This window comes from Entelurus aequoreus, linkage group LG12 (genome assembly GCF_033978785.1).
Source record: "Entelurus aequoreus isolate RoL-2023_Sb linkage group LG12, RoL_Eaeq_v1.1, whole genome shotgun sequence".
NCBI classification, from domain to species: Eukaryota; Metazoa; Chordata; class Actinopteri; order Syngnathiformes; family Syngnathidae; genus Entelurus; species Entelurus aequoreus.
In genome coordinates this window covers 21,894,666-21,909,385 of record NC_084742.1, presented here as the reverse complement: position 1 = coordinate 21,909,385, position 14,720 = coordinate 21,894,666, and the positions used below count along the sequence as shown (strand labels likewise).

Genomic DNA, 14,720 nt, shown 5'->3' with positions numbered 1-14,720 from the left:
GTTTTAATGTTTCCCTTTATTTCATTTTTTTTAGAGGACAAAACAGACTTTCCCTGTGGACCTCAAGGTCTTTCTTTCATAAATTTGATTTGATTATATAAGTGATTACACTGAGCAGGACTTGCTCTATGGTCTCCAATTCAATCAAAAGGCAAATTAATATTTTTAAAATAATAAATATGTAAACAAAAATGCCTACATCAATGTTAATGTAAAAATAAAATAAATTAATGTCAACACACCCTCTATTTATATTTTGTCTGTCTGCCCCATCAAAAGGAGATCTTACAATACAAGCTCAAAGGGCTATCTTCAAAAAGAAAAACAATGTCTTATTATATTTTGAAATTGTTTTTTTCAATGTACAATTTTTGGATTAATCCAATGCATCATTGTGCTGATGCCAATGTTGTGTTGGTATCTGAGTGAAGTCTGTCAACAACAGTAACAAAACAAAAAAAAGAGCAAAAAATCAGACAAAGAGGACACTTTTCCTCGGGGTATGTCTGTTCATGCGTGATTAGAGCGAGGGTGCCAGTAACTCGCTCTCCTGCCCGGGTTTCCTTCCAGACCTCCAACAAGTCCCCTGGGCTGATCCCACCATGGCAGTTTGCTGTCCAAGTGTTACGGTCTGCACGCCTTGAGGACACCTGGTCACGTATGCAGACAATATTGCAGCAACAACACTGTCCCACTGGCTCAAAGCGAAGGCCAGCCTTGCTCTGGTCCAGTAAAAAAGATGAATGACGAATGGACACACACTTTTGTAACTCACTCTTCAGCAATTCTATTTATTATTGACGTCTGAAGGACCTACAGAAAAAGTCAAAGAACTTTATATGACAGGAGTGCTCTACCGTTTTTAAGGACCTAATGCTAAACTTCCACCTAAAAATGTATTATTCAACAAGAAGAATATTAGTTTTTGTGGATGAGAAAACCTATTTTAAAATATACCAGTGCATTGAAAAGCATGTGTCAACAGCAGTGTTCTTTAATTTACTTTGAAAAGTAAATAATTATAGTCACTTGTCACTTTACCAAAAAAGTATTTGAATTAGTAACAGAATTACTTTTAATCAAATGTAATTAATTACTAGGGAAAATAATTCATAGGTTACTTTAAAAAAAAAAAATATATATATATATATATATATATATATATATATATATCTGGCATTTGCAGTTGAATGACGTAACATATAGAGCAGGGGTCCCCAACCCTTTTTGCAAAAACCTTTAGTGGAGCTAAAACAAAACAAATCCCCTCCACCATCCTAAAATGCATATTATACACAGTCAAAAAACCCAAAATATATCTGAAGCTAACCAAATTTTGGAGTTGTCAGTCTACTTGAATTTGATTCTTATTTGTGAATTTAAGAAAGACCTGTCTTTATTGTTTATAGTAGAACATGTTATTCTAATTAACTATTGGCCATGATTTTTTTAAGTTTTGAAGTGTTAAAAATATGTCACTATTAATTTACATGACACAATTTGTCTTTTTTTTGCACAGTATTTATTTGTGAAATATATCCAGTGGCATCGCCGTAAAAGAAACACATTTTGTGTATTTATTACAGCACGACATGTGGCCTGGCATTAGTTTGAAGAAAGAGCAGCTGCATACATCGGTATCCTGAAATTAATTAAAATTATATTACATCTAAAAAAAAATAAATATATATATATATATATATATATATATATATATATATATATATATATATATATATATATATATATATATATATATATATATATATATATATATATATATATATATATATATATATATATATATATATATATATATATATATATATATATATATATATATATATATATATATATATATATATATATATATATATGTCTTAATTAGATTATCCAAAAAATAGTGCTCGATACCGTGGTAGAGCGTAATATGTATGTGTGGGAAAAAAATCACAAGACTATTTCATCTCTACAGGCCTGTTTCATGAGGGGTTTCCTCAATCCTCAGGAGATTTTTTTTTTTTTAAATCTCCTGAGGATTGAGGAAACCCCTCATGAAACAGGCCTGTAGAGATGAAATAGTCTTGTGATTTTTTTCCCACACATACATATATATATATATATATATATATATATATATATATATATATATATATATATATATATATATATATATATATATATATATATATATATATATATATATATATATATATATATACATATATACACATATCAAACATCCCAAAATAAAATATTTTTTTCTAATAAAAACAAATTAAATCAAACATGGAGAGACTTTTTTTTCTGAACTCACCAGGAAGACAACTGGTGGGCAACCAATTAGAGCAATGGCAGTAGACAGTTTGCGCTTGTTCCCTCCGCTGTACGTCCCCGCTGATTTTGTGGCATATTTGACCAGGCCTAATTTCTTGATGCCCCACTCAGCCACCTTTTTAGGACACAAAAAGAGGCCGGTGACCGCATTGCAGCACTTTTTTTTTTTATTGCAAACACAATAGCCAGAATGTACAGTAAACCACAGCGGGCACATCAAAGCTCTGGCGCCGGGTTTGAGCCAGTGGTTGCCGCCAGACCACCCGTCTTTTGATGCAGAGTGAGAGAAAGAAAGGAGGAGTTCTGAGAGGCCTCAGCAGTGGTGAATAATGTACAGCATCTGCTTTTCTACCCACGGCAATTTTTCCTGATGTATGGCTTCTATCTATCTCTGCTGCAACAGGCCAATCATCTCTTCTTGACAGTTGACAACAACAAAAATATTGAAAAGTTACCATGGCGACATCTTTTTCCGGAACCCCTCGCAACCTGGCATAAAACTCCAGATGCTCTTGGCCTGTCAGCAGATCGTCAATGGCGTCGAACTGGGGGCAGTAGCCCAGGTTCTGGTGCACGTCGCTCATTTCTGTGCGTATGCTAAGAACAAAAAGAGAGGAAATCAGTTTTTCTTTCTACAACAAGAGGATAGAGAGAAAGAACAAACTTATTGACTCCAGAGTCGGACTAAAACGGTGGACTTTTTCAGGTTCAGTTCTCTTTTTTTCCTCACTTTCAACCTAATGGCAGGGTTTTCACTTGAAGGGGAGTGGATATTGGGAGCAGGCTTTGGAGCACAAGCTATAATTTGTGTACACCTAATTGTTTCCCACGTATATTTGAGTTTGTGTCTGCTTGCGTGTGAATAGGTGAATAAAAGGCATTACATTATATTATTTTGTAGAAAAAAAAAACACTTGAAAGGGAACTGCTCTTTTTTTGTAATGTTGCCTATAATTCACAATCCTCATGTAAGGGCTTCATTTGTCTTTTTTTTAATGTATTATGATTTGTAATATATCGCAAGTATGAGATGGCTTACAATGAAGCCCACTAAAAAAACATTAAAAAACTGCCAACTCCATTTACATGTCATGACCTGAACATTTTTATTCAAGTATTAGCGATATTGTTATAATAAGCGCTAACACAGAGGAATTACTTTTAGCAGCGTCGTAATCGCAGAGAGCTAACTAGCCTATGCTATATTGACATAGTGGGCTGGTGAGCTGCTGCATCACCTCGGAGTTGGTAAAAGTTAATTATAGATAATAAATTATGCCTCTCACTTGTACAGTAGAAGGTTGTGGCTGTAAACTGGGAAGTTAGTCAACTTTGACATTCAATTTAGACACGCAAATTGCAAGAAAGACCCGAAAAGACAGTTTGCTTTTTTTTATCTGCGTGAGGATTATGATTCATTCTTCATCTAAACGGGAATATATGCACATGCCATCAGTAGGCATTCCAATGAGAGCAGAAATTGTACAGTAAGTGATTGTTTTACTATGTTCGTACTTGACAGTTTGTATTTCTTGTTCAGCACTTATAGTGCTACAGGATGCTTAGTGTGTCATTAGAGCTGGATCTGCTTATCACTCAGCTTCTAAAACTTGTAGTTTGTCCGTCTTATATTTAGGCATAAAAATATAAGGTTCTGGATCATCATTTGTCCCAAAGTGTGTATAAATTAGGGTTGTCCCGATACCAGTATTTTGGTACTGGTACAAAACACATAATGTTATAATATATTAAACATATGTTTTTTAGAAGGTTAAAATTAAAGTTAAGAGGCTTTAAACACATTGGGGTTTTCTTATTGCACTCAAAAATAACAATTTACAATTTTATATAGTACATGTAGCCTGCCGTAATCTAGGATTATGTTAGAATAGAATAGAAAGCTCTACTGACATTATATTACATGCTTCATGATTTATGGTTGCCATTCTTGGTCTGTGCTTTAAGAAAAAGAGTATCATTAGTAAATGCTAAAAACAATACTACATGGCTAAAAGTCCACAGATAAGACGTGTAGCAGGTAAAACACACATTTGTTAAAGATAAAACACAAATTGTAGGAATTTGTTACAAAATTCAGCTATGTGGGTGGTTTGGATTTTTGACTGTGCTAATAAATGGCAACACGCTAAGCAGCTGTGTGCGTCTGCGTATCTGTATGTACTTTATTGCCTGTTGATCTGTCTGCTTGTATAAGTTTGAAGCAAAGATTGTAATACTTTAATCATGCCACCTTTGGCGAGGCATGTTATAAAGCAGAGCTTGCAGCGCAGCACTTCTGTGTTTAATGTGTCATCTTGATCGATAGTTTTGAAACCCAAATACCTTCATATCGCACTTCACGCACACTCTTTATTAACCACTATAAACGCCGTCTTTTGCCATTCTCCCTCGCCAAGCTGTTTGTTCCTGTATGCGCTCTCGGTTCTATGTGTGCATTCAACACATTCAACGTCATGCCCCTCGGCTCTGCACGTCACTGTATCCGTGATTTTCAAAGGCAGTATAGTATCGTTTCTAATTCATTAGTACCGCAGTACTTTATTGGTACCGCTATACCGTACAACACCAGTATAAATATATGTATGCATGCATGGTTATACTTATATAAATTCATGCTCTGCTACTGGCTAGTGACTCACCTGTATCCGTTGAGAAAGGCCTCTCCACTGGAGACAGAGATGTCACCTGTTAGCATTTTAAAAGTGGTGGTCTTTCCGGCACCGTTGATTCCGAGCAAGCCAAAACACTGGTGGAGAACAAACGTTTATAGTCAATAATGTATTTAAATCATTGAAATAAAAATTTTATTGTTAGTTAAAGGTCGGATTATATGACAGGACTGTTATTTATTTGTATGAAAAAAGTACTTGGCTCTCTTCAAATAAAACTGACACATTTATTTGTCTTTAAAAGCTTGAAGAGCAAGGAACTCCTGAGTAACAAAGCAACAAAAAATGTGCACTGTAAGTTCTTCAGCGACAAGATACAGTGTCAGGAAGCAATGGTGCTTTGTTCGTTTTATTTTAACTTTAAAAAACCTGTGTATAATCCTCAATGTTTGCGGTATCAATGCCAATTTCTAAATGGGATTGTGTTTTCCAGTCCACAACAAGTTATTCAGTTCAAACTAGCTATTTTGAAGACACATATTTCTGTGAAAAATACAGACCAACCTGAAAAAAAATCCTTCTTTTTCAGTGTGTTCAAACTCCTAATCTTCACTGTCAGTAGTGCTTAAATTCTGACTGTTAGGGATATAAAAAAAAAGCCCAAAGCCACACCTCCCCTACAAATGGTTCAAGGACCGCTTTAAATTCACTTTACATATGACTTTTTATGTGTTGTAGCCAAAAAATCCTAGCATCAGAAGGGGTTAAGCAACTACTCCAAAAACACTAGTGTTCCTTCTGTCTTTGAATGCTCGAAGTCAGTCATAAATATTAGATTTCCACCCCCTATAGAGAGCTGCATATTAGCGACCTGTCTCGGGTGAAAATGCATAGGAAACAGCTAAGTTAAGCTTGATGTACAGTAAATAATGCATGGAAATGTGTGGTGGGGAATGACAATACTGATCTTGGCATTTCCACTGAGCTCTGAGTAAACAGTGGGCAAGGAGGAAAGGATTTATACCAGCGCTTGTCAGCATTTCAGATTATGTTGGAAAGAAAAAGCAAATAAGTCCAATATAGACATTTATAAGTCCTACTCAACATAGAAAATAAAAGGGGTGCTAAAACAGTAGATATTTTTTCTGTGCCGTTTACTACTATAATAAGAATACACATAAAAAAATTATGTTTAATGTGTTGATTTTAATACCCAATCAAATGATCTAATAAGTGAGTTGTCAAATTTGACTTTAGTTGTCACAAAACTTTAAATTAGTTTTTAAATTAAATGTACACATTAACATTATGTGTTCAAAGACTGAACTGACAGAAATGAAATACTGTTAGTTATTAAATGAAATATAAAAGAAACCTTTTGATTTTCAGTTTATAAATGAAATGGCCATCCATCCATTTTCTACTGCTTGTCCTTCTTGGGGTCGCGGGGGGCGGATGGCGGGGTACACCCTGGACAAGTCGCCCCTCATCACAGGGCCAACACACATGCAAACTTACAAACTCAAACCCAGGACCTTCTCACTGTGAGGCACCAGCGCTAACCACTGTTGCCCTACATGAAATATATTGTTGAAAATTAAAACAAAAATATTTATACATATGAAATATTTGCATCAGACTTTTTAAATTTGTTAATTTTTAGGGCTGTCAAAGTTACCAGGAGTTAACAAAAAAATTTATTCAACGGCAGAGTTTTAGGGGCAGCACGGTGGAAGAGGGGTTAGTGCATCTGCCTCACAATTTGAAGGTCCTGAGTAGTCCTGAGTTAAATCCCGGGCTCGGGATGTTTCTGTGTGGAGTTTGCATGTTCTCCCCGTGACTGCGTGGGTTCCCTCCGGGTACTCCGGCTTCCTCCCACTTCCAAAGACATGCACCTGGGGATAGGTTGATTGGCAACACTAAATGGTCTCTAGTGTGTGAATGTGAGTGTGAATGTTGTCTATGTGTGTTGGCCCTGTGATGAGATGGCGACTTGTCCAGGGTGTACCCCGCCTTCCGCCCGAATGCAGCTGAGATAGGCTCCAGCGACCCCCCGCGACCCGAAAAGGGACAAGCGGTAGAAAATGGATGGATGATGGATGGATGGCAGAGTTTTAAAAAAAATATTTTTTTTCAAATATTTTTCTAAATATTTAAAAACATTTTATGATACATTTTGAATTTTCTTTAATATATTAAATACATGCTTGTGCATCAATTGAGTATGATACAGGACACATTTTCTGGCAGGCTGAAATAATGTGTAGATTCCTTTTCACATGTTCTGGATGATAGTCCTGTTCAGCAGGCTGATCGCTTACTGTAGCAATATTACCGGTACACTAAATCACAAAATACATTAGGTTAAGACAGTGTCAACATGAATATGATTAAATGGTATAACACAAATTGCACAGAATATCATAAGCATGTATTTAGTTAAAAATATCTCAGGTCATCTTTCACCATCAAACTGTGATCTTAACAATCCACATGTTGTGTTATTCATGCACATAGCTGGTATCTAAACACAGAAGAGAAGCTCCATCCCTCTAAATGCAAGCGCTGCATCAGCAGGGGATACAAATGATGCCAAGGATACAAAATCACCATCAACATTGGCGCACCGCGGCTAATTCTTTTATTGTCATTAAAGGAGTGTTCATGTCTATCTTGTCATGAGCTGCAGCATACATTTAAAAAAATATTTGCATAAAGCAAACAAATGGTCCAGTCCCATGTTGATAGTATTAACAACTTTGACATCTATAAAGTACACTTAATTAAAATGGAAAAAAGTCTATATATCTGATATTAATCAGGATTAAACGTGTGTTAACTCTTGGAAAATGTTGATTAATCACGTTCATATATTTTATTCGTTTGAGAGCCCTTTTTAAAAATAAAAATAAAAATTACATATTGGATTTTTTTACATTATATTTCATTATTGGTCAATAATTTACCCATTTTTTCCACACAGAGCCTTTAATAAAACTGTTCTTATGTTGTGGTATTTGTTTAATATTTAATTCAGAACGTAATTCACTTGCAAAATAACTGAACATACGAACACCTCATGATTGACTTTCTTAAGAAAATAAAAAAATCCACTGAAGTCATGAACAGCAGTTTCCTTTTGTAAAATCCAAAAATAAATATTTGGCCCACCTCTGCCGCAGGTATGCCCACACACAGACGGTCCACAGCTGGGATTCGTTTCCCTGGATACACCTGCAGTGAGCAAATGAGACTGAGAATAGTTTGTACTGTGCATGTAAATAAAACAGTTGTCAGAAAGTATTAAGGGTGTCAAAAAATAGATCAGTAATTGAATCACAATTCTTATTTTTAAAGATTTTGAATCAATTAAAAAAAACGGACGTTTTTCATATTTCCATGCATCTGTCTGTTTGCTGATGGTCTCCTAACTGTGTATTTCCAGCAAGGGGGCATGCCCTGCGTTCTAGCTTTAGATGTTTGGCAACATTTTATCATTAGTGCACAAATTTACTCCATTTATTTAACTGTACTTGAATCTTGTGTCACTAGGCAGAATTCAAACTGTAAATCCCGCCCACTCTGCGCACCTTGCTGATAGTCCCTTCTAGTCTCCTCCTCTCTGGAAGTGCACGAAATTGCGCACGAGAGCTGTACGTGCACACGCATAGGTTGTTGACTGTCTGAAGCTGCATCAAAGGATCTCCTAGTTTGTATTTTGTTGCAGAAAATAAATGTCGTTGTCACAGGTACATGTTTTTTTTTACTCTAATTATGAAATACACATTTATGTTGCTAAGCTATAATATCGCCATATACTTAGGCTCCAGCGGCCCCTGCGACCCCGAAGGGAATAAGCGGTAGAAAATGGATGGATGGACTATACAAAGATTTAGCAAAAATCTAAATGCAAAAACCACAAACTATGTCTCTGCTTACAATACACAGAACAGCAATCGCGTAACTATCGGTAAACATACTAACACGTTGCCACACAAAATATAGGAACATGGAACATTAGATTACCTCTCTAGAAGGAAAACAATCACTTGCACATCCAAAGTTAGTGTAAGACTGGCCCGCAACGCCCTCCATTTAGAATACGCCGGACCAATATTTATTCGAGTTTTGGCTTCTTTGTTTTTTTAGACGTACAGCGTCTTTCTTTTCTTCCTCTGATTTCCTTTTTTTTTTTTTCTTTTCTTTTTTTTAGCAGTATATGCTGTAACAGCAAGCACAGGTATTGCAATCTTTACAAGTGGGTGTTCGGCAACCATGCTTTACTGAAAACAAGTTTGCACCGTGCACACACTTCACTATATATCGCGTCAGCCAATGAGGAGGCTCCTTCATGGGCTCTGCTCACCATTCCTTTCTCTAAATCCTATGATTAGACCTGGAGGGGCTGACCGCCAGGAAGACAAATTAGTTTGTCATCCCTTTTTTTTTTTTTTTTTTACTAAAATACTTAGACGTACAATTTTTTCTGAAATGATTACTGTTATGAAATACTGTATCATGGAAATATGATTTTTTTTAGCTAAAGAATATAACTTAGGTGCCCCAGCTTTAAGTTAGTTTGAAGGGGAAATTTTGCCTATCGTTCCCAATCATTATGAGAGACAAATCACACACTTATTTTTTTTAAAGATTCTAAAAATGCTTAAAGAAATGGGAGTCACCTTTGCAGCTTTCAAAGCCCTCTAAAACAACTTCAAAACCCCCATCAACGTTTTATATACACGCTCCTACTATATAAATAATTTAGTAACAGACAATTCATAACAATATGTAATATGTTCAATATTTACCGTATTTTGGTCATTTTAAGCAATACCGGAACATCTCTGACCAATCTTAGTCTATGAGCATGAACTGATGAAGCCTACTCGGATGTGAGGCGAAACATCTTCTAAGACAAACCAAACAGTCCAGTTGCGATGGATTGAATGCCCTGAGATTACAATGACCTGGATGAATGACAACATTTATAGACAATACCGGAATTCATTTCCTTTGCGCATTTATGTCCGTTTCCATAGCAGCGCACTTCCGATTTCCGGCAACAAATGTGTATTCCTTCTTCCGGTAACAAATGTGTGTGTTTTAACCATGGCAGACTCTTCAACAGACAACAAAGACAACTATTGTTGGACAAATGAGGATTCACAACCAACCAACGGAGTATAAACTGCTGCTTATAGAAGCGAGCACGAAGAAGAGGGTGAAACGTTGGAGCAGCAAGAAGGAAGCCTGAAAGAGTGAGGTTGGCGTGATTTAATAGTGTAAACGTGGAATTTAGAGCCAAGCATAAATGCCGTGCATACCCAAGATCAACTGGAAAAAACTTGGACTAAACAGACAACTGTCCATCAAGTCAGTCACTATAATATCGATCATGATACGTGCGGTACATCATGCTTATTATTACAGCTACAGTACATATGCTGTCGAGCTAGCTGTGTACTGACTGACGGTCGCTCACATAATCCTGTTTAGATGAAGATTTAATCGCAATCCTCACTAAGGGCAAAAAAAAAAAAGTTGCCACAACGTGCGTCTTTTTTTCCATCTTGGAGGATGTCAAAGTCGACCAGCGTGTCAACCCATGGCCACATTTGTCTACTACCAGGTGAGAGATGCATGAGTTATAATCTAGAATTGACTTTAAGCAAGTTTGAGACGAAGCAGAAGCAGCCGTCGTCTTAGTGTGTCAACAATAGCAGCGTAAACTAGCATTAGCTCGCTACTATCAATGCGCCGCTAAAATAGGCCTTCTGCATTAGCGCTTAAATTAACAATATTACTCATATTTGGTTAATAATCCGGTCGCTACAAGTAAATGGAACATTGTTGGCGGTTTGCGGATGTCTTTAGAGAGGATATAATGGGCGGAATAGAGGACCCTCGATATATTGACTCAAATTTTAGCTATTTATTAGGGATGTCCGATAATGGCTTTTTTCCGATATCCAATATTGTCCAACTCTTTAATTACCGATACCGATATCAACCGATACCGATATATACAGTCGTGGAATTAACACAGTATTATGCCTAATTTGGACAACCAGGTATGGTTAAAAAATAATAAAATAAAATAAGATAAATAAATAAATAAACATTTCTTGAATAAAAAAAGAAAGTAAAACAATATAAAAACAGTTACATAGAAACTAGTAATTAATGAAAATGAGTAAAATTAACTGTTAAAGGTTAGTACTATTAGTTGACCAGCAGCACGCACAATCATGTGTGCTTACGGACTGTATCCCTTGCAGACTGTATTGATATATATTGATATATAATGTAGGAACCAGAATATTAATAACAGAAAGTAACAACCCTTTTGTGTGAATGAGTGTGAATGAGTTTAAATGGGGGAGGGAGGTTTTTTGGGTTGGTGCACTAATTGTAAGTGTATCTTGTGTTTTTTATGTTGATTTAATAAAAAAAAACAAAAAAAAACAAAAAAAACGATACAGATAATAAAAAAAACGATACCAATAATTTCCGATATTACATTTTAAAGCATTTATCGGACGATAATATCGGCAGGCCGATATTATCGGACATCTCTACTATTTATTTACGATTTCGAATGCATAAAAAAAAACAAGCATATGTGTTCTTGACTTGCATGAGGATTGTGAATGATAAACAGCACATCCCTTTCCAATTTTTGCGTATTTCCAGTATGACTGATCTGCAGAAGCATTACTACACTAGAGTCAATGGAAAATACTGAAGATATTTAGAGAGAAATATTCAAATTGGCTGACTGAATTTGTGGCATTTTGGGATGCTTAGGCGATACTTTGCGGGTAGTAAATACAATTGGATGTGGTTTAATGGATGCAATAAAACACTGTTAAGCATATGACGTCAACTTGTTTTTCCACTCTACTGGTCTTTTAAGGTAATACGTTGCATACTGTAGTTTTAAATGTGCAGTCTTTTTTTTGGGTAGAAGACCAAATAAAAAAATGTTCCCCCGTTGTTGCTTGATTGTGCTAATCCCCCTGCTAGACGAACACATGGTTGTGTGTGAGTAAGAGGAGCCATAGAGAACGGGTGACAGGGATATGTTTGCATACTTCTTAAAAAGTAGGTAGTTGTGCCCTGTGTATATATAGTATAATGTGATTCATTCACCAAATGTAGGCTTTCTTAAACAGTAACTGTACAGTTTATGCATTTTTGTCTATATCTTAGCATTGTGACTGTGAGCATGTTAGCATTTTGTCCCCCCAGCAAAACAAAACAACACCTTAGTTAGATCGTATGTCCTCAAAAGGTCATTCTGGGCTTTTCCTGCGTACACCCGATCCCGTTCTCGAGCAACATCAACGTCCTCTTCCTCGGTGCAAAGCAACTTTGCGGAAGTACGCCTGTTTAAAAAAAAAAACAAATTGTTACTTATGATCAACATTTTTGTCTGCAAATGTAGCGTATTTTCACCTTGGTTTGCAAAAGAACTTGTATTGGATGAGAATGGTGATAAGAAACATGGCCGCTCCTTGTATCGACATAGCGAAGAGGTTCTTGCCAACCATGTCCCAGCTAAGAGGATCCTTGAAGCGGTTCTCTCCTAATTGAAGTAAATAGAGCAGGGAAATCATCAAAACAACAAGATGTCACACCGACAGCAAGCCGCTCTTTGAAGTGTTTTGATATATTTATGTGTGACAGCTTAATATGCCACTTAGACTCAAAAAAAACAAAAACATGTAAGTAAACGGATGACAGTACCAAAATGCTAAAATGTTAATTATTCTGCCCGGCAAGAAAATAGCTTTTTTTACGACTGTTAAAAATTCATCGTTCCTTTTTTCCCTGCAGTTAGCCTTAACTGCACAATTTGAAACTGTTTAACATGTTGGGCTTGGAAAATTATGCAATTTTTACTTTACCACCAGGAAAATGCTCACTAGCATGCACTTTGTAACATACTAAATCCATCCGTCGGAATGCTAACAAATGTGACCAAAATAGCAACCTGAGTACCATAAAGATTATACATGGCGCCTTATAGTCTCATACTATTTCAAATGAGGAAAGCTAAAATAAGATAACTGTTGGTATGCTAAAACAAAGCAGTAGAGCAAAGGAACAGAAGATAGCTTAAACAATTTAATGTTTTAAATACATTTTAAATGCTAACATATAGTAAGATAGCAATGATTGTACAATATGCTCTATCAAAGAGATGCCAAAAGTGGGGCCCGCGGGCCAAATTTTGCCCGTCGTATCAAATGTAACACATATTTATATTGACCTCTTTCCAGCTGCACAAAATTATTGATGGCATGTCCGCAAGGCTAAAAAGTCAGTAGATTTTACAGTCACAACCTGGCAGCTGACTTGCCAGAAATTTACCGTAAAACCGTCAGTGGTACCATTTTTCCATTTACAGTAATGCACTGTGAAAAAATGACCGTAGATTTTAATGGTAAAAAAAAACTGGGAGCTTTTATAAACACACAAACAACAGTAGTGCAGTTTTCAATTGACAGTAATTTGGTGTAAAAAACAGTAAAATTCTGGTGATTGAGCTGACATTTTTATTTATAAATCTATACTTTTTTTCTTTACAGGCTGACCAGTAGCGTACAGTGAAGTCCATGAAGAAGGATAATCTTGGTCGCCATGCTTTGCCCACGTCCGATAATGAAAACCTAAACACTTCAATATTTATTTATTTTATTTTTTTATTTTTATTTTTTTATGTCCTGCCCAGCTTCTCAGGCAAATCATATAGTTGATGTAGATGCCCATATCGGCTGTTCAGATTTACTTAACAAAAGAGAAGTGTAGGATACTTCTCTTGTTGCCTTATTTGTATTTTGACTTTATTAAATGTATTTATATTATCATTTGGTGCAGCCGGGCCGGAGCAGGAGGGGATAGAAAGAGAAACAAAGGAAGACAGAGGGGGGAATTGTGGGGACAAGAGGGGGATTAGACAGAGAGACAAAAACAACAACAGCAAACACAACAACAACAACAACAACAGAGCAACATCAGCAAATACGACATGTAAAAATATGATGGTAAAAGTAATAGCAAATAAGCAGTTAGCGAAAATAAAAAATAATACAGAAATGACAATGAGCATTATTACACTAAAAATGGAGCAATATGAATACCAATAGAAATAGTGCTATTGATAATAAACAATACCAATACTTTACCTTCATTATCAACAATACAATTGTTCAAATGCAACAATACAAATACGTAATGATAACTTGAGATACGAAAGAATGCAGAAAAATGGAGGGGAAGAAAGAGAAGCAACCTACATTAACCTTGTAGAATGTTATAGTAACAATAGGTTAAGCTTTGTCAGTGTGCCATGTGTTATACCCAGTTTACCCTAGGGCAACAACGTTAATAAATGTTTGATGAAATGTGATTATGTGCATGAGTGTATGTGTGCATATGTACTTGTATATGTACAGTATGTGTATATGTGTGCTTGTACAGTTGGACAATATTTAACATCCTCCGTATGTCTAATGTGTCTGGGTAAAATTTGAAAGCGATTGGATGAAATATCTAGGAGGAGCTGTGTCGAGAAAAGCAAAATATGCCGAAAATGACCGTTTTGAATGTTTTGACATAAAAAATGCAGCATTGCATGTTAACTGAATTAGGCACACAGCTGTGTGACAATCTCTACTATATATTTACTGTAAATAAGCTGGTATGAGACTGAAATACTCATTTGTGGTGCTGTTGCATTGTAAA

General features: G+C 35.9%; 1 protein-coding gene across 1 annotated transcript in view; it reads right to left on the bottom strand.

The window, feature by feature from the left end:
* LOC133662630 (phospholipid-transporting ATPase ABCA1-like) overlaps positions 1–14,720 on the bottom strand; it is a 198,498-nt gene that overhangs the window by 21,111 nt on the left and 162,667 nt on the right. Inside the window, exons 42-47 of the mRNA XM_062066745.1 lie at positions 12,429–12,558; positions 12,238–12,358; positions 8,139–8,201; positions 4,998–5,104; positions 2,793–2,934; positions 2,318–2,452 (exon numbers count right to left, since the gene is read on the bottom strand). Coding sequence (XP_061922729.1) covers positions 2,318–2,452; positions 2,793–2,934; positions 4,998–5,104; positions 8,139–8,201; positions 12,238–12,358; positions 12,429–12,558 — 698 coding nt within the window. The remainder of the gene's footprint in view (positions 1–2,317; positions 2,453–2,792; positions 2,935–4,997; positions 5,105–8,138; positions 8,202–12,237; positions 12,359–12,428; positions 12,559–14,720) is intronic.